General features: G+C 46.5%; 1 protein-coding gene across 4 annotated transcripts in view; it reads right to left on the minus strand.

The window, feature by feature from the left end:
* Positions 1-527: 527 nt before the first annotated feature.
* LOC135913346 (disintegrin and metalloproteinase domain-containing protein 10-like) overlaps positions 528-20,073 on the minus strand; it is a 48,732-nt gene continuing 29,186 nt past the window's right edge. For 2 of the 4 annotated variants that reach the window (XM_065445940.2, XM_065445938.2), the window contains exons 10-14: positions 15,754-15,852; positions 13,356-13,546; positions 12,339-12,547; positions 4,144-4,296; positions 528-730 (exon numbers count right to left, since the gene is read on the minus strand). In XM_065445940.2, coding sequence (XP_065302012.1) covers positions 713-730; positions 4,144-4,296; positions 12,339-12,547; positions 13,356-13,546; positions 15,754-15,852 — 670 coding nt within the window. In that variant the 3' untranslated portion in view covers positions 528-712. The remainder of the gene's footprint in view (positions 731-4,143; positions 4,297-12,338; positions 12,548-13,355; positions 13,547-15,753; positions 15,853-20,073) is intronic. The other 2 variants (XM_065445939.2, XM_065445941.2) reach the window with 2 other exon arrangements.

Genomic DNA, 20,073 nt, shown 5'->3' on the forward strand with positions numbered 1-20,073 from the left:
CCATCACGGCGAGTTTGCTCAACTTCTGTTGCAGCCATGACAGTGGCCGATTTGCATAACGAAAACAGACCGTCAGCCCACTAATCTACAAAAAAAAGCGTCTCTACAGCCATTGCGAAGTAAGCGCATGCAATCCTTTTAAGTGAGTTGTACGATTTCTCACGAAAATTTTTCGAATGCGAGTAAAGAATCGAATGCTCTTGCACATAAGTTCGTTCTTTGGTTATATCTAGCCCGATTTCTTTGTTCACTGGAATCATATTGCATGATAAATGGATTTCAGTTATTGGGGCTTGCCAAAACCGCCTTACTCCAGAGAACTCTTGGGGCAGCTAAACGTTGCATCCGTAGAGTCGTGTCATTTTGCCCGTTTAGCGGAGTGATGTGTCTGCAAACGCGCTCACCCTGTCAGAGAAACCCCTGACGTAATTTCTGTAGCCCCCACTCGTAATTATAAGCCCGCATTCAAGCCACTGAGCCCCTCCCCCCCTCCTCTCGCAGCATGGGAAACTTAAACCAACCACGCGTTAACCATAGGCGTCTTTATTACGACACTTACTGTACAAGCTCGTTGAACTTCACATCTAAGAAAACATAGCGCTCAGGAAAAATTTCCTGGTGCTCCTGACGGCGATCCGCGGTCAGCGCGCCTCGCCCCGAAGGTCCAGGAGCGACCCCTTGACCCCAAGCACGAAAAAGGTCTGGCCGAATGTCACATACGTCGGGGGTGCTGCAAGAAGCGTACATGCATGCAAAAACACGTGATGTCGAAGTGATCCTCTATGACTCGACGAGTTATCTTGTACAGCGCTGTCTATAGACTACATTGCCTGTTTTGTAAACAAAAGGAGTATTGTGAAGGCAAACAATTCCACTCGACTACACGTTGACGCATCGTTTCTTTCTCTGTTCGCCACTTTGAACAAAAATCTTCGCGATGTAACCCCTATAACTTCTCCCCGTCTGTTCATATTGCCTTGCCGCAAAACTTTCGAGAGCACAGTTTATCGAGAAAAAAAAAACGTTATGCCCTCATGAAGTGGGACGGCACTGCCACCGAATCTTCGTGACGTCACGCTCTAGAGCTTCTCCATAATCCAGTGTTTTTGAAAAGATACGAGAGAAAAAACAGCTGTAAAGCAAATAAGCACAAGTCGGCAGTGACAGGTATTCTGCACTTTCAGCTAGCTCCCTGTTTAATCGATTGCCTCCGTCATCGTTCGTGCTTGAGGGTTGAGCGCGAATGAACGCTTTGTATTCATTCGTCGCATCTGTGCGCTGAACGTTCACGTGTAAATACAGTATAAATACAGCGTACGCTTTTTTTGGGGGGGGGGGAACCGTGCGGGAATAAGCGTGGCACTATCAACGAACTCGCCAAGTTTACACCGCTTTACTATTTCTTTTCTTTCGGCGACACTGACAGTGTTCACGACACGAATAAGTTCAACGAAAAACCTCGTCCGCTTTCTCCGCTAAAGCGATGAACCTCGTCGTCCGCTCAAGTGCGGATAGTATGCAGGCAAGTTGAAGTAACTTGGCTAGCGGGCGGCTAAACACGAAGATTCGCGTTTTAATGTAGGCCGTAAAAACGTTCGTTTCCTTAATGACCAGTTGCATGTCTTAGAACTGCCTCTACATCTGGAAGAAATTCGTTGAACGAGTTTATTAAATTCTTTGTTATTTTAATCACCTCTTCCATATGTCACCTGTATTTTGTCTTTTAATAGGACGACAGTGTGGTGTTAAACAGCAATAACAAAATCGGGTATAGTCACACCACTGCAATGGTAGCGCCGCATGTCACAGCAAATAACCCGTTCTAAAGCGTTTATCGATCTATACCATTCTCGCTCTTTCTTCAGGCCAAACCGGCGCGTAACACACAATCAGCACAAAGTTTCTGATGAGCAGGCTTCACTACGCATCAATACTGGATATCACGAAACGATTTTCGCACATTCTGCAGGTCGTTGCTCGTTAATTTGACTGCGCCTTTTCTGTAGCTCTCCTAAGTGTGCACTAGCACTATTCGTTATAATTTAGCTGCAGTAGTCAGTATTGCCGGCAAATATTGCTGCCTAGCGAGTATGTTTTTGCCCAGCATATAGTTCACTTCCGTCAAAAATTAATCAAAAGAGAAAGGCCTGCCCACCAAAGTCGGCTTGAAAGAAAAGGTCGACATTACATGGTATATGTATTGATATGTACTGAAATTGGGGCATTAAAGAATAAGCAGGGTTCTATAATTGCATAATATTTTGGCAGTATCTGCATTATTTTCTTCGGTCCATTTTCAGACGTTAGATTTCTTTCTGGGTCCTCTTATTTCTTTTACTGATGTCGAAATTTTTCAGTCAGTTTCTTCTTTTTTTTTTTTACGCGCATGCACATCAACGTTGACTTCTTTCGCACCGACTTTGGTCGACACGCTTTTTTTTTTTTTACCAAGAAGCGAGGTGTGCCTATCCGAGCAATATTGCAGTCTATGGAGCAATGCAGGTAATTTTCGACTCTGTTGGCACTCATTGCGCCCACATCGTTAATTTTACCTACCCTGCGACTTATTCTTACTTCTTGCCTCGCTGAGACCTAATTTTGATACCTTTTGCGGCTTGCTACAATGCTTTGGAGGCACGAGAGGACTGCTTTTGACAAAGAGACCAGATGGATACCCAGATCCCACGTATGCCAAATCCGTGTGAACTCGCCGAAGTAGACGTTGTCGTACACAAATCTCAGACTTCTATTGGCCCCGAGCCTAGCTGCTTGTGGAAAGCAGAACGAACGTTACAGCGTGGATTAATCCTACCGTTAAAGCTCCAGCCAGTCGCCGCATGCGTGATTACTGCCCGGAGCACCGTGCATGTGCATACGGCTCTACGCAGGCGCCGCTACGGTAGCGGTGAGAGCACTAACAAGTTCGCGCGATCAGTGCAAGCAAGTCGGCGCAAATGAAAACGCCATACGACAGCCGCGCGAAGTGTGCTTGCAAGGTTTTCCTCTCTTCGCATCACCTGATAAGTTTATGTTGCCAAATGAGTCGATCACCATGTTGTGAACTATAGGCATAAGTGCGTTCCATATAAGGCTTCAACATTCACATATGTTTCGCTGTATGAATTTTGCCGGTGGCTAGTGTATGCATATCGTCTGGCATGGATCCAACCAACTCGATTTGATCGCATAGACGCGACGTTTGTATTTAAGGAGCAATATTTAACAATCTAAAGAAATTCGCCCCCTTAAGAGTGCAAAAATGTTTACCATGTACTATTGAAGCTATAAAAAAATTTGGTGCACTACACGACAGCGAGCTCAAATTACAACTGTAATGGGAAAAGCCGCATTTGAAAACTTGGGACGTATTCACATAGCCCATGCTTAGTAAGTGTCCTTTGCCACTGGCTGACCGGCTTGGCTAACGATATGTCCAGCATTAGGATCAGCTTAAACTATTTCTTACGAACGCTTATATCGTAATAGATCTTTCTACATATGGGCCCTGTTTATTCATTCTGACCGCCTGCGCCGATATTCACAAATCGTTTCACTAGTAAGTGCTCCTTGCCATTTGCCCTTTGCACCTTTCCACCTTTGCCAAAGAGTCGCCTTCGCTAATAATATGTCCGACGTCAGGATTGGCTCAAGGTCTCTCTGACGAATAATTTTAGAGTACGAGCATTTTGCGAACACGATTCCTGGGACCGAATTCACTAAGTTGTATGATCGTACGTGCTTTCTGTCGCTTGCCGATCGCCTTCGCTAATAATACGTCCAGAGTCAGTACTGGTTGACGTTTATTTTTAAGAACAACAGCTTTTTGTGGATACGGGCCCTGGCGGCGCACCAAATGTCTGACACAAGATTCTGATAGCTACAATTATTAACGTTTGCTTCACGCAGTTCTCACGTCGTCTGTCGCACCTGTCACATTGTTTACGTGCCCACCAAACGTCGCCAAAAAGGGAAACTTCATTCGGCCCCATCAAGCCATTCTATCTTACCAGTTTTTGAACGTGAGGACGCTAGTCATGGGACAGACCAAGCACCCCTTATGAACCCATAAGGGCGTTAAAATATTTAGTGCGTATAAAGCAGCGGTATTGTGATTGTGTGATGCCAACAGTAATGCCGGCTTACGTGTGTTTTCCAACGGTAGCGTAGTTTGTTCTTGAAGTCGCGGTGCGGCCTGAGTGGGTGGCTGCTGGGCGTATGCGCGGAGAAGCAGTGGAAGAACAGCGCCATCAGGGCCACGACGAGGAGCACGTAGAGGGCCGACATGTACGGGTGCAACTGAAAGCCAATGCGAAACCAGAGGGCCTCGTTTCATACAACCCGGTGCTCGCGATGCGTTTGGTCTCTAATGAGTTGAAAGCGTAAAGGTTAACCTCGTTAGCGTGGCGTGTTTTGCATTGAACAGCGCAAGTTAGGGATATGCTCAAGTAAAACTCTTGCTTGGGCTAGTTGGTTCATGCTTGAAGTAGTAAAGGCAAGGCGCAGAAGACCAGGACTCAAGAAGAAGAACACAAACGACAGGACCGGCGCCACTGCAAGCTGAGACGGCGATCAGGTTGACGCACGAAATGGCAGGATCGGCAGCATATTTCTTCTACATTGGGCCATTTCTTTCAGCAAAGCTTTCGCACCAATCCTGCCATTTTGTGCGTCAACCTGATCGGCGTCTCAGCTTACCAGTGGCACCGGTCCTGTCGTTTGTGTTCTTCTTGAGTCCTGGTCTTCTGCGCCTTGCCTTTACTACTTCAAGCAAGTTAGGAAGCCAGAGCTGTAATATACCTTCTCTGCTACAGCAAAAGGCGCAGAACGCCGGAACAAGGTCGACGTTAGGTACTTGTGCAGCGGATGTTTGTGCGTCTCGTATCCGTCTTTGTATCTGCACTGTAAAATATTTCATACCCTTACTCTCTTCTAAGAGTGCCAATTATTTTACAGTGCTATAGTTGCGCTGTTGCGATGTTCAATGCTAGTACGCCTCTCCGATGAGTGGCCGAAGCCCGAAAACAAACCGCGGGCGGCCGGCACAACACAGGCTCCCGCAGCTGACGTGGAGCCAGCCTTTATATATATATATATATATATATATATATATATATATATATACATATATATGTAGTTTGCCAGGAGTACCATTTTGGGCATCTCTTTATTTACGCGCACGTAAATTTACTAATTTTCTCTCTCTCTCTCTCTCTATATATATATATATATATATATATATATATATATATATATATATATATATATATATATATATATATATATATATATATATATATATATATATATATATATATATATATATATATATATATATATATATATATATATATATATATATATATATATATATATAGAGAGAGAGAGAGAGAGAGAGAGTGAAAATTAGTAAATTTACGTGAGCGTAAATAAAGACATGCCCAAAATGGGACTCCAGGCAAACTGAAATCGATATCTTGAAATGTGCTCTTAAAACATACTAGTGACATACTGGCTGTAAAAATACCATTTTATTATAAAAAAATTATAAATTATTTACTGCTAATGATTGATTATAGATATCACAAAACAACCGGAAAGCTTTTTTTTTCTTTTTTTGGGAGTGCTGACAACGTTGGCACTATTAGATAGAAGGCATGCCTTTCTTTTTTTAACACTTGCTCTGTGTTATTTCGGACACCCTGCATATATGTTCAGCTTGTATGTATACAGACAATATTGTTTTCTTTCGTTTTCTCTGTGTTTGTTCAGTACCTCCTTCAGCCCGTGCGACGGTGCAGTTCTGACATGTAAACCTGTAGATCGCTTGGGTGTTCTGAGTGTGCATTTCGTGACTGATGAGACGATGGGCGCAAGCGACGTCGGGTGACGATAAAAGCACCATGAGGAGCAGAAGTTTGCACGCATGTTTCGACTCTGCTCGCTCGCTTTTCGGTTAGGCAGCTATGGATTGAGACTTTGGTGGCTTTGCCAGCGCCTGCGTGACAGCAATGCTGTGTTGCAGCATGCCACCGACCTCATTGCAAGACAAATGTTATCAATTGCTGTCAACTCCCATGCCAAGTGTATTGAGTCGAGAGGACGGCTGTTAAAAACGTACGCCGCACCGGAGACAGTCGAAGAGATAATTATATATGTTCGGAAGGTTTAGATTGCTGCGAACCCTCATTTCGAAGCTACAGTCCACAAGTTCCGATCATTGGTGAAGCATAACGACATTGTGCACCGCTAGTAGTCCCAATTGAACGGCCTAGCAGAGAAGCCCTTATAAGAACACTGAATCAACGACTCCCCAGGAATGTGTGTAAATTTTGTGGACAGTTTCTATTGCATCAAGCTTTCTTCTTCTTTCTTTTTTACGCTACTGCGCATACTCCTTTGCTAGATAGAAAAACGTTGGTAGCTAGGTCGCCACGGTTCGAACTACAAGCCCTATTGAATAACATTATTCCGTAAATGTCACGAATATTTACGAAAGGACGCAGGAAATGGCAGTCAACCTTCCTTGCTGAAACCGATGGCAAGTCCTCTTGCTGCCGCACAAATAGACATCGTGCCAACCCCAGTGACGAAGCCACAAATGGCACCCACAAATGAACACACGGTTTGAGGGGAAAGAACGCTGCGTAGGTATCAGCAATCGCTGGCCGCCTCAAGCCAAGCATCAGATATCGGAGCAGCGTCGCCGGTTTTCACGGCGCATGCCCGAATCGTGACATCACAGACCACAAAGTTGTCAAGAACGAATGCTCCAAGGAAATTATCTTCAGTTCCCGCCATAGCGCTTGTCATTAGGCGATGCTACGCTGAGCGTGTGCGAGGTAACTTTTTTGTCCTGTACTAGCTGGCCCTCCTGTCTTAACTCTTATACATCTATTGCCTATTGCGTAGTGTCTCCATCATTCGGTGTTTAGGGGGCTCGTTGCCTCTGAAGCTAACCGCGTTGGATGGACGCAATGTTCTACAACCAGTATGGTATGTAGCCGGTGCGCCTCGGCGCACCATCCATCACTTTGATCCTTGTTCCGTCTGAGGCGAGCTACGACGCACTTTTCAAGCTCAGCTCAGCTCACACGCTGCCCGCTCCAGCGTTACGGAAAAGTGCGTCGGATTCGCATTTCTGATGCAACAGCGTTGCGTAAACATGAAAGCCGGCGTTCAGTTTAGCTGCGAAACGGCGAAGCCAAGCAAGCGAGACATCTCGTTCTGAGACCACAAAAACGGAGTTCCGCTCAGCCAGCTTGGCCGAGGTGCGATGGTGATGATCTGCTTTCCGTTGCTGGCAAGAGCATGGTACGCAAGTGCCGTAGGATTATCACTGAACGGCTGTGCACAGCTTGTTACCAGAGCGGCCTAGTCTATAAAGGTCGTCACAATTGTCTACTGCTGCGGCACCTACACTTTTCTCTCTGATACAAAGCTGGATTATTCACCAATGCACAGGTAGCGCTGCCAAGGCTTCGCGTGTAGTTCAAGACAGCGGACGTTAACGCGCAAATTCAGCATACCCCGCTTTCAATTCACCCCAAAACACTGCTGTGGCCGTTGATAAGGCAGCTTTCCAAAACTTGCTAAAGAGCATCACGCACTGTAAATGACACAGCGCATACGTGCTCCCTATCCGCAGACAGTTCATTCTAGTGTATAGTGTACAGCTTTCTGGTTTGCCTATTTGTTTGTGTGTGTTGTTTTGTTTAGCATTAGCAAACAGTATTTTTTATTGTTCAGAAGCCGTCAGGACTGTAACGCTCCTAAATGTTGTGAAGTTGCTATGTCTCGTCGTGAGGTACAACTGAGACCTGAACGCGCTATAGCCACAAAACTAAGCATCTGGGGATTAGTAACACCAGGAACACACACAATGTTGAAAAGGATTTGACCACGTTGTAGGCGAGTCGGGGTCAGGCAATGAACAACTTTATTGCAAGAATGAACGGGATATATATACAAAGTAGTGCCGCAGTGGGTCATGCGCAGTGCATACTTATAAGCGTGACGTAGCACCTATTCAGCCTTGCTACATCTTCCCTTTTACAGGGGAACTTAAGACGTGGTTACCGTGTCTCTTGTTGAGCTGTCCCAGTCCACTGAAAACGTCTGCGAAAGGTTGTGCTGCCGGGTATAACGCTTCGACGTGAACGTTTTGCACGCGACAAAGAAACCCGAGGCGTTCCGCCACTGATCCACTCAGCGTCACGGGCACATTTTGTTCGACCACGAAAAACGACTCTTCGTGCACTCTGCTGTTAGCTGACAGTCGCAGCCGAATTTTTCCTCTCGCTGTAGTCTTATGACCGAAAAAAGCGGTCAATGTGGCGTGGCAAGTTTGCTGTGGCTTGCTCGGCAGCAGTTTGGCATCCTTGTTTGAAATGACGCAGCAGTTAGCACCTGTGTCTAGCTTGCACGTAAACTTACGGCCTTCAATGTCAACTGCTGCACTCCAATGATCTGCTGCTTCGACTGCACTGACAGTCAGGGCTTGCAAAAAGAAATCGTCTTCTTCCGCTTGTACCTCGCGCAGCACGTTTTTAGCGCCTCTGGTTTGTCGTCGCACTGAGGATCTACATTCTTGGGCGAAGTGATTACGCCCACCACACTTCTTGCATGTTTTCCCTTCAGCCGGGCATATTTCGCCACGGTGAGCGGTATAGCCACAATGACCACACGGTTTCCTTTCTTTGGTGACTGCTTGAATTACTGTGGCACGTGCTGCTTCTGCGCCTTCACTGATTTCTTTAAATTGCTCTTTTCCCAGTTCCTGGGCCCGGCAAATTTCAATGGTCTTACTGTATGACGGGTTCTCGGAAATAAGCCTTTCCTGCAAGCTTTTGTTTCGCAGTCCCAGAATGATTCGGCTGCGGAGCAAACGGTCTTCTAGGTCCCCGAACTCACAGTTTTTTGCTAAAAGCCTGAGGTCGGTTAGCCAATCATTGAAACACTCCCCTTGCTTTTGGTCTCTTGATCCGAAACGAAATTCATTAAACGTCAAATTCGTCACTGGTTTGTAGAATTCTTCAAATTTCTGAAGCAAAATGTCGACGTTGTTCCTATCCGCTTCATTTTCGAATTTGAAGGCGTTGTAAGCTTTTCTGCCCTCCTCTCCAACTGTTACAAGTAACGTTGCTGCTTGGACTTCTTTGGGCTGCTTACTTAACTGGGTAGCCGTGGAGAACAATGTGGAGAACAACAGCCGTGAACAATGAGAACAACTCACATTTCCAAGTTTTCCATCCAAGCCATGCGTCTGCTGACGGGTCCAGTGGTTTCGGCGGGGGAAGCAGCGTTGACGGGGCCGACATAGCGATAGTGAACCGCTGCCACCATGTAGGCGAGTCGGGGTCAGGCAATGAACAACTTTATTGCAAGAATGAACGGGATATATATACAAAGTAGTGCCGCAGTGGGTCATGCGCAGTGCATACTTATAAGCGTGACGTAGCACCTATTCAGCCTTGCTACACACGTATCCGTTTATTTTGTTCGCATTTCATTCAAGCATGGTAGTGAACTTCAAACAAGAGAAGACGTCAATTTAATGCCAGCACAGGCTGCATAAGTAGTGTCAACAAAAAATTCCTTCAGGAATTCCTCTGGGAGTTGTCTAAGCATTGTGCCATTTGCTCAGTTCCTTGCAGCCCGGTGTCATTATCAATGTTATGAAACTTGACCCAGCCAGTCTAAAGCTTATCAACCCTTATCAGTCATTGTCAAACTTATCAGACTCGATCTAACCCTTGTCAACTCTTATCGGTTGTTATCAACCTTATCGGAGTAGATCCAGCCTTTATCAACTCTTATCGGTTGTTATCAACCTTTTCGGACTTGGTCAAATTCTTTCTATTCTTTCGGTCAGTATCAAACTTAACACAATCGAACCGATCCTTACTAAACCCTTAGCTGTAATTATCAACCTTACCGGACATGATCAGACCCTCATCAACTTTTATCGGTCCCTATCAACCTTATCGAATTTGATCAGACCTCTGATCAACCGTTATCAGTGCTTATCAACATTATCAGAATTGATCAACAATGATTAGTCCTTATCGCTCTTTGGCACCTTATAGATCCGCGTCCAACCACTATCAACCGTGATGAGACCCATATAATCTCTCATCACTCCTTATCATCCTTATCAAACCATTGACTGCTTATCTCTCTATGTTGCGTGACGTGAAGCGCATGAGCCCTCATATATCGGTGGCATTTTGGTCGGTGAACAGTGCTGCCAACCTCTGAAGCCAGTTTTCCCCTAAATCGGATAAATTCCCTATATTTCCCTAGTTTCCTTTTTTAGGGTACAGTTCACTTTGGGGCCAATATACTTTTTGTAGTGATAAACTTGTTTGTTATGCAGATAGACTGCCTACGTATAGGTTGTTTATTGCTAGGCTCGTTTTTATAAATTTAACTAATGAAGTTGCTGCTTGCCGTCTAAACGATGTTTCAGTGCAAGTTCTTGCAATACAATTTTTCTTTCCTTCACAAATTTTCCCTAGACATAAAAGTTTTCATAGACAAGACATGAAGTTCCTAAATATAGGGAACTTTCTCTAGGCTTCGCAGCACCGTCGGTGAAGGAACGCCCCAACAGAAGACGCATCCCGCAACCACCGAAGCGCACCGAGGATGTAGCATGATTGGCATTACATTATCGCAAAATCAGAATTTTTCCTGATGTCTACAATGCACCAACTCGGCTCCACATGTGGTTCTGGAGATGGCTTTTATTCCATAATCACCAGATATTTCAACACAGCCTTCATAGAAACGTTTTATACATTATTTTTTTCATAGTGATACGTCCTGCATGACGGAGAGGTTTCCTCGTTGGTTGAGCATAAAAATGCTCACGCATCTAAAACAGTGTTTCGCTAGTTGGTTCATGAAGCTTTAGAAAAAAAGGTACTAAGCAAGCAACCGACAAGCACGAGAGAGTTGTCTGTGCTCCGCGACTCCGGGGAATGAATATTCTGGGCAGAAGCGAAAATTGATGGAAGCGTTTTATATTGCCTCCAAATGGAACGAATGTGTGAGTGGAACGTCGATTTCTTTGTTTAGTAGTGAACACAGGTTCATGCGCGGCCGGTTGAGGTAACGTAATCATTTTATCGGTGTCTGTTATTTTCTTTGTTGTTTTTTTTTAAGTTAATGTATGCTGCGTCATTGCACATGTGTGATAATATCTATATACTGACGGCTCAGACTGAAATATTTACTTGAAAGCTTCCGCTTTTTCACGATGCTACGTTCTCGTGCTTCTTTTACTTTCCTTTTTTTAAAGATGAACGCACTATATATGCCCCGTTGCACGAAACTCTGGCAGCAGCGGCGTGACTGAGCAATGGTACCAAAAATGGCCGACAGCGCAAAGAGTAAACGCACGCCAGAAATGCCCGGATTCACGTCAAGTTCGGCAATGAGGTTCCTCTAAATAAAGTAAACTGATGGCTTTGAAAAGAAATTTTGGTATATTTCTGTCTGCGTGGGAATCGAACCCGGGCATCCGCGGCGCGAAACGAGTGCGCTTCCTCGACGCCATGGTGGCACCACGGTTCTGGCTGACTAAAGGCGTGGCCTAGTACGTGCGTCATTGGACACGTGACGACGCAATCAATGGTGAGGAGGTGGCGTCACGTCACGAATGTATAAAATGAACGCGCTGCCTCCCGCGCGTCACTTGCTCTTCGAATTCCATCAGTACTGAGTCTACCACGATGGACTCTGAAGCGTCTACCTCAGCAGTAGCTGTTAAACGTGGTTCCACGCGGAAGTACGCCTCAGATGAAGAAGCAAGGCAACACAACATTCTAGGTTTCTCAATGGTCCTCTCAATCGACCTCATCCCACCACCACCGACACGACCGCAGCGTTTCCAACACGAAGGTTACACGCCAGACATATATCCTTCTAATGACGAAGACATTGTCGCAGCGGAATATGACGTAATCACCACAGACCTACCACTAAACATAGAGGATCGCATAGCTTGAAATAAAATGCGTCGTTCTGCAGCAAAATGGTCCGATTGCTTCCGGTGTGTGGGCAACGTATACGCCAACACACACTTAATCATGCAAAAAGAAATTTAATGCGCGCCGAAAACATCGAGCGAGAAAATTTCACCAAAGCAACTATAAGACTTTCGCATTCCCACACGTAAGCAGCCTTAAGTGTCTTTGCCGAATTTTTTTCCTTTCTTTTCTTGCGTTGTACCTTTTTCCGAAACGTCATGAGTGTGTTACGCAATTTTGTGCTCTTAGAATGTCCCAGGTTAGGTGCGCGCTCAAAATATCCCACAGGCGGGCCGCCCGGCTCACCCTAACGTAATCGCTGACAGATTTGTAGGTTTTCGAGGCAAAAAGCGCCTCATCCAGCCTCGTCAGCAATCCCTTCTCGTCCGCGCGGCGGCATTTCTGGAAGACGTCGCAGTAACCATGCTTGTCCTCACACGAGGATCCCGGTCGCATCTTGGCCCCGCATAGCGACTTCATGGCCGGATAGTGACACGCCTCACTGCACTTTCCTGCTGCGCCAAATCCAGCGAGAAAAAAAACAGTTCACAAAGCGGCAACACTGTCACCACGACGACGCTCGTAGGCAAAGTAATACTGAATATCCTGCTTGAAAAATGGTGACGACCAGGATATTTGAGGGGGAAGACTGCGCCTCTCGTCCACCGTGGAGACTCGGTGGCTATACGGCGGTATTCACTGAGGTCGATTCTCTGATTCCCTGCCGTATAGGGATGTAATGCGAGTGCACTCGCGCTTTTAGATTTAGAGCGAGAAAAATGACAGAAAGGTAGCCAATGTAAAAATCAACTGGATGCCCTGTAAAGGGAGTCAAGGGATGGAATTAAGAGAAGGATGACGAGATGTTTTAATAAAGCAAACAAAATATGGGCCCGATCGCGAGTAATTGCAGCACGGCTCCTGGAGAGTATAAGAAGCTCCTAGTGGTCAAAATTATGCCGGAAGCCCGCAGTGGCATATATCACACGCCAGTTATTGCTTCGGAACTGTATAAATTTTAGGCATATCAATTATAAAGCCGGCGTTTTCACCTGATCTGCTTATGTCAAGCAGTGCTATGTAAACTACAAATCTTTGTTACGGCGTCTGTAATGTCGGCCGCAAGTCACAATGAATAAATAAAGCAAAGCTCACGCTCTCGTGTATCGCTATGCCGAAAATAAAATTACATGCATGGCACTGACAGCTGTGTGTCGGTTCCCTTAACTTCCGGTTGTTGTCGTTCATGTTGTCTGTTGAGCTCGTCAAGCAATTAATGACGATTTACACTTTATGCACAACAGAAGTCATTGTTCGGCGTACCTTGGTCCTCGCACGCAATGAGGCACTTCTCGTCCACCGTGTAACCGTCTCCCGACAGGTAACACTCCTGCATGCCGTATTTGAGGCAAATGGAGCCCACACAATCGCCGTCGATACACATCTGCGTGCCCTTGTTGCAAGCTGTGAGGTTGGGCTTGGGTTTTCCTGGGGCGCAGAAAGCATTGTGGCCGCTGCGTGTCGGGTCAAGGAATGTGCCTCCCTGATTATACGATGCGGACTACTTCTTTGTGTATTCTTTTTTTTATGCGATAGCATCAAATGGCTCACTGATCGAAAAATCCGGCGTCTGTAGCCGCGAAACGGCCCCTTAATTCCCATTGGCTGCGACGTCACATCACCAGCACGCCTCGACGGAGCAGAGCGGGCGAAACGGAACACCTGCTGCTCCCCATAGCGCGCCAGGTTTTACATGAAGGGAGAGGGCATCGCCGCGGCGTGCCTCTCTCCTCCCCACTGGGCTTACTGCTACGCGCGCTTGCCAGCCTTGGTGGTCGGTGCTGCTGCTTCCTCGGTCTCCCGTCGCGCAGGACGTCAGTGGCATGCGGCGTTGGTAGCACAGGCTACTGCTGCTTGCTGGCTCGGGCAGCACGTACCGCTATGGATACTGAAGCATCTACATCGGCGGCGGCTGCAACCTTGGTAGCAGCAAACGTGCCCGTCCACGCCGGTGCACTGCAGACGAAGAAAGGGAGCTGAAGAATGCAGTAAAACGAGCCGAGGCACGTCGCGGCGATGCCCTCTCTCCTCGTGCAGCACCTGGCGCGCTAGCGCTGCAGCAGGTATTCTGTTTCGCCCACTCTGTTCTGTGAATAGTGAATAGCCCACAAAAAAATGTTTGCACGGCGGAAATGCCGATAAAGTACGGCGAACAGGCTTACACAATCTATCATCATGCCCTCTGCAACGAGCGCGAGCTATTTTCGCGATAATACCAAGCTCTCTACGCTACACTGAAGCCACTCTAGGTCACAACAGCAAAATAAAACCTTTTTCAATGCCATATGACGGCTGAAGTCAGTTTTTGTGTATGTGTAAGCGCTAGGTTGTGCGTTCGATTCCCTGCCGCCGCGGTCGTAATATTGACGGCGGAATGCGACATTCTCGTGTGCCCAGCTTTGTAAACCAAAGGTGAATCCGCTATATATATATATATATATATATATATATATATATATATATATATATATATATATATAGTCACGACCATATAAAGCCAACAGCCAATGAAGTCAAGAAGAGCATGGAAGAAATTCGCTGCGGTTTGAATTTAAAAGTAGAATATAATGAAAGCTCGGGAAATGAAACTAGTCGAAAAGATAACTTGCCGGCGGTGGAATTCAAGCCCACAACCTCTGCATTCCGCGTGCGTTGCACTACCAATTGCGATAAGACGACGGCTATCAGTCCGGCTATTTTCTTGGGTATTTATATGTATTTCTCTTCGCCTTTTTCTTCAGTCAATATTATTCAATACGACAGTTTATCAGTCTCACGCCATCAACATCATTTCTCCGAAAGTGCGTCTCCGGAAAAACTACGGAGGCAGCCCGACGGTGAACCCCACCAAGGATCCCATCTTTTTTTTTCTTTTTTGAGATTTATATTCTTCAAGATTGCTTTCTTAAGAAGATTCAAATACTTTAAAAGTGACAGTAAAGTGGGAAAATATCTGATGTGTTATGCAGATGGTCTATTCAGAATAGAGATACATTGCAATAAACACTAGTGTGGAACCTTTACCAGAATTGCGATTACATGCGGCGCTTGTACTTATCTAAATTTAGTCCTGTCACTGAACTCTGCCTACAGTTTCTTACAATGGTTCCCATGGTTTGTAGCGAGTCACTCTGAATTAGCTATATAGCAATAATTACTTTATTCAGCCACACGTGCGCTATCACGCAAAGTTTTCTCAGTGACATAGAGGAAAAAAAACATTCATAATACCAGAGAATACTTTCGCAGAGTGAGCAATAACCCGAAATATTATCCCCATGTACATGGACTATATAATGGTTATTTATTGAATTCTCCGTAAAGTGCACGTAATTACCCGAATATTTCCGACAGACATCACTTAAAAATCTGCGAAAGAAGCTCTAATGTAAGCAAAAGAACATCTGTGTAGGCCTTACACGTTAAAAAACATAAACCGCAAAATCCGTTCAAGACAAAAGCCCATACTATAATGCGAAGAAGTAATACACGTGCTATACCGGCGATTTCCACGGCGGTTGATCGACTACGGCGTCACACTTGCACCTGGTAATCTTTCTAGGAACACCTGATGTGCATAACTACTGCGAGTGCGCTACCAGTGCCTCCAGCTAGCGCAGAGCCAGCAGCTCTTTTCTTATAAATAAAAAAGAAAGGATACGAGCAGAACGCTTCCTCTCGGCAGTCGGTTGCAGGATGGCAGAGCACGTCAGAGGGATGCAGGTTGCAGTCATTGTCGCAGCACGGTCCCGCTGACGGACTGCAGGACAGAGAACGTGCAGAGCGCGCGCAAAGCACAACGTATACACTCACGTTCAACACGAACCGGTGCACATGTTCACGTGCGACCCTGTGCACGTGTTCAAAAGGGCTCCCCAAGGCTGCACGGCTGCGGCGCCGACATGCGAAAAATTGGTGTTGTGAATACCAGTAATTGTAATCGCGTTTACTTCTCCAGTTATTCGTATGTCGGCGCTGCCGTGCATTCTTGGAGCCCTTTCGAACACGTGCACCGTATTGCAGCTGGCAATGCGATAAGAATTATAATGACACTCGAGGCGCGTTCGCGCTGTCGCCGTCATCGCGCTGTCATGGTATCGATGTCGTCGATACCGTGACAGCACTACGGAAATACCGCTACGATGATACCGCGTCGACAGCACGCGAAGATACCGATACCGTGATGCCGTGATGCAGTTGAGACATTAGAGACGCGCAGTCCGTTTGAATGTAAAAGCTACGAAGCGACGTGGACGTACCCTACAGCGCAGCTGGGGCAGCGTTCTACTTTTCCGGTGAATGCTTGAGCATCGCCTCCTCTATTTGAACGTAGAGGAGGCGCTTGCTTAAGCATTATATGCACAAACATTTGTGTCCACACCCCACCGTCGTGAGTACGCTGGCCTGAGCGGAACAGAGAATAAATTTCAAGCTACGAACGCTGATGGCTCTGTTTCTAAGGCGATAGCGTTAAGGGCCCCAGGTCGCAGAAAATCAGACGTCTGCGTCCCGCGTCGGACGTCGTCCCGGCAAAAACATTTCGAACCGCGCATACCCAACCACGCAGGCCCTCCATGTAGCGCAAGAAAGTTATTGAATTGAGTTTCTCGAGGTAAAATACCTCAGAAAAATCGTAAAGTATGACTTACATCCAACCTACAGAGTTGACAGCGTCGGATCGTAATTTGAATACACTAGAAAACATAATTGCGCTACGCGGAAACTCGAAAAAATACCTGAAGAAAAAACAGCGCTAAAAAGGCGAGGACTAAAAGGAGAACATGCACGACGACCGTCGTACATGTTCTTTTAGTTCTCATCTTTTTAGCGCTGATTTTTCTTCGCGTATGCTACCCCAACTTGCCCACATCAAGCTCCTGCTGCTTCAAGAAAATTCAGACCCATTTTACAGCGTTTCTACCATTCATAAAGGGGCGATGGCCTCCGAGATTTGCACGCGCCGGCACGCGCAAATCTGAAAGGCTATAAAGCGGCGCGCCCGGTTCCTTTAAACAGCTCCAGATGGAGCTCGCCTCCGCCACTGATGTAAGAGGCGATTGGAAGATTGGTGGAAGTAGGGAAACGATAGACAACGGAAGCGTACAAAAACAAGTTCACAAGAGGGGTTCAGAAACTTCGGTTATGGAAATTCATCGTCGGTTTTTTTTTTCTCTTTCTTTCACAGCGTAGTAGTTCTGAGTTGCGCTCTGTCCCGTTGTCCCCTCTTGTGTGCTGTGTGGTGTTTTTCGGTGCCTTGAAAGTAGGTGTAATCAGGAATGTGGTAGAAAGTAAATGGGCTGGGAGAGTGTCCGCGTATTTGTACAGGAAAAACATCGATTCACAGTGGAGGAAAAGAACTAGGAAGCTTACCAGCAAGTATACGACCTGTATGGTGAGCAACCTGGCAACAAAGATCCTCAAGCGGAAAATCAGAGTGGCTGAGATAATCTCATGGGTGACGGCAATGGAAAAGATACATGCTATGAGGAACTACTTGGGAGGAAAAACGAAATAAGGAAACAAACAAACAATTTATGATAACTCAAAGGGAAGCTCTTTACTTTTAGAAGCGAGATCACGATGCCTTAGAAGTAGCACTTATAAAGCGAGATACAAGAAGGAAGAAGCATGTGCTTGCTGCGGCAAAGCTAGGGAAACGATGAAACATGCTTTATTAAAATGTGAAGATATCTGCCAAAGGTCGATATAGGTACCCCTGGCTTCCTTGAAGCCATTGGGTTCAGCGAGAGCAGGGAGAAAGTAAACATGTCCGCAACAGAGATTAGTAAGAGATGATTGGAAGATTGGCGGAAGAAGTAGGGAAACGACGAACAACGGAGGCGTACAGAAACAAAGCTCACCAAAGTTCATAATTGGCGTTCAGAAAGTTTGGCTATGGGAATTCATCGTGGGTTTATTTTAGTTCTTTTTTTTTCTTTTTTAATATAGGTAGGACATTAGACAATGTAATAACAAGAGCTTGGTGGCGCGACACACCACACCGTTCCAAAGGGGATGCTCATAGCATCCATCCATCCATCCATACATCCATCCATCCATCCATACATCCATACATCCATTCATCCTCCAAACGGGAAAACCATGCAGCGAACAGGGGGGGGGGGGGTGAGGGGGGGGGGGCGTTGCTGCGCGCGAAGCGCCTGCTGAAGATGCTCCCGTTGTTGGGTGGATGATGTGTTCTGGATGCGAAGATTCGCTCAAGCTTACGAACACACCATTCGAGACTGTCGAGGAGGCAGAGACTGTAGCGTCGTACATGTGCCACAAGTTCGAAGCACTTGGGATGTTGAGGGACAAGTTCGCGCTATTTATGAAGCGCGAGACGGAGAATTGGCACCTAGTCTTGGAGCACGTAAAGGCAAGATGTAAGGAAGAAAGTGACAAAGCTGCCACTGAAATGCGGGCACTGCTCACAGAGCTCACCAAAGGAAAGTACAAATGAGTTACTCTAGAGAATCAAATGGAAGAACTACGACGGGCCTTCCTCGGCCGTGATACTACCGGACGGTGCGGCCGCACACCGGTACGCACAATTATGGCCGCACAATTATGGGATATGCACAGAATAGTGTGCTGGGATCTTCGACCGCTGAAACGCTGGAGGAGAGTACACACAGCATAAACATGAACAAGAGCCGGACCCTCGATATCCCAGTAAGGAAAGAAAAGGAAAGTCGCGATCCTAAGAATGACCCGGGGTGGAAGGCTCAATTAAACATGAAGAAACGAAAGCAGTTGTTTCTGAGGCTGTCTACTGTGATGACTCCCGAAAATCCTGTTCCTTCCCAAGCGAGCACTAACAATGTGGCTTGGCCGCAGGCAACGGCACCTCGGCTTGCGTTTGTGTTCGGCGACGGAAACGCGTATTGAATTAACTATGCAGTTTATCGTATTTCAAAGAGGAGCAGGCTTGTGAAATTCCCTACAAAGAAAGATTCTGCTTTACAGGAAGTTATGACAGAGGCGGATGCGGTGACTGATATTTGGAGTGCCCCAGAGGCGATTATCATCATCCATACTGGCCTCCAAGGCATTATGCAAAGCAGCGTACCTATAGAACAGACGGCACGTAAACTCAGTAGTACAATTTCGACGTGGAAAGAGAGAGAAGAGAAGCACCTCTTTGTGTTATATGGGATACCTGAAGTGTCGCGCGAAAACGCCTCGTTTGGGAAGTGTAAACAGTTTAGCGATCACTTGAAACGAGCGTGCACAGAACTGGGTCCACGTGTGGAATTTGTCAGGGCACCACACATGGCTCAAGTCAGCCACCAGGGCCTGGTGTACGGCCAGACCACGGCGGAAGAAATGAGACAGCGTCTGGGTCATAGACTATGCGCTTTTTTAGGCCTTCGTCCAACACACGCTGCCCATCACCAATTGTGGATGAATACGTCAGAAGTACCCCCATTTATGGCGGCCCTTGGACAGGTAATCCTCCAAATGGCAGGGCGAAGATTGCGGCTCAAGCAAGTACGGCTCTCCACTACGACAAGTAGCGGCCACAACTGGACGCCATGGCCTTTGCCACCATAAATGGAGCTTCAGAATCGGTTTGATGAATATGAATGGTGTCCGCCAGGAACAGAAGTGCATAGAGTTGCATAATGCTCTAAATGCAGAAGATATATCTCTCTATGCAGTTTCAGAAACGCACCTCTGCAATCTGGAGCGCCCCCCTGTGCATCTTAGATGACATTGGGCAGGCAAGAATCGAAATGGACATGACCTTAAGTGCGGCGGCGTTGGACAACTGTGGCGTCAGAATATGCAGTGGCGAAGTGCTGATGACATTGTGGATCATATGTGAGCCCTGGGGGAGTCACTGGGCAGGCCTACCACTGTGTGTGTGGTGTATGTGTCCGTCGGCAGCAAACAACACACTGCCAATACTCAGCTGGTGTAGTGCATCCTCAGGGAGGCAATAAAGTTGGCGGCAGATAGAGAGATTCTCGCTGTG

The sequence above is a fragment of the Dermacentor albipictus genome, chromosome 4 (genome assembly GCF_038994185.2).
Source record: "Dermacentor albipictus isolate Rhodes 1998 colony chromosome 4, USDA_Dalb.pri_finalv2, whole genome shotgun sequence".
In the NCBI taxonomy this organism is placed as follows: domain Eukaryota; kingdom Metazoa; phylum Arthropoda; class Arachnida; order Ixodida; family Ixodidae; genus Dermacentor; species Dermacentor albipictus.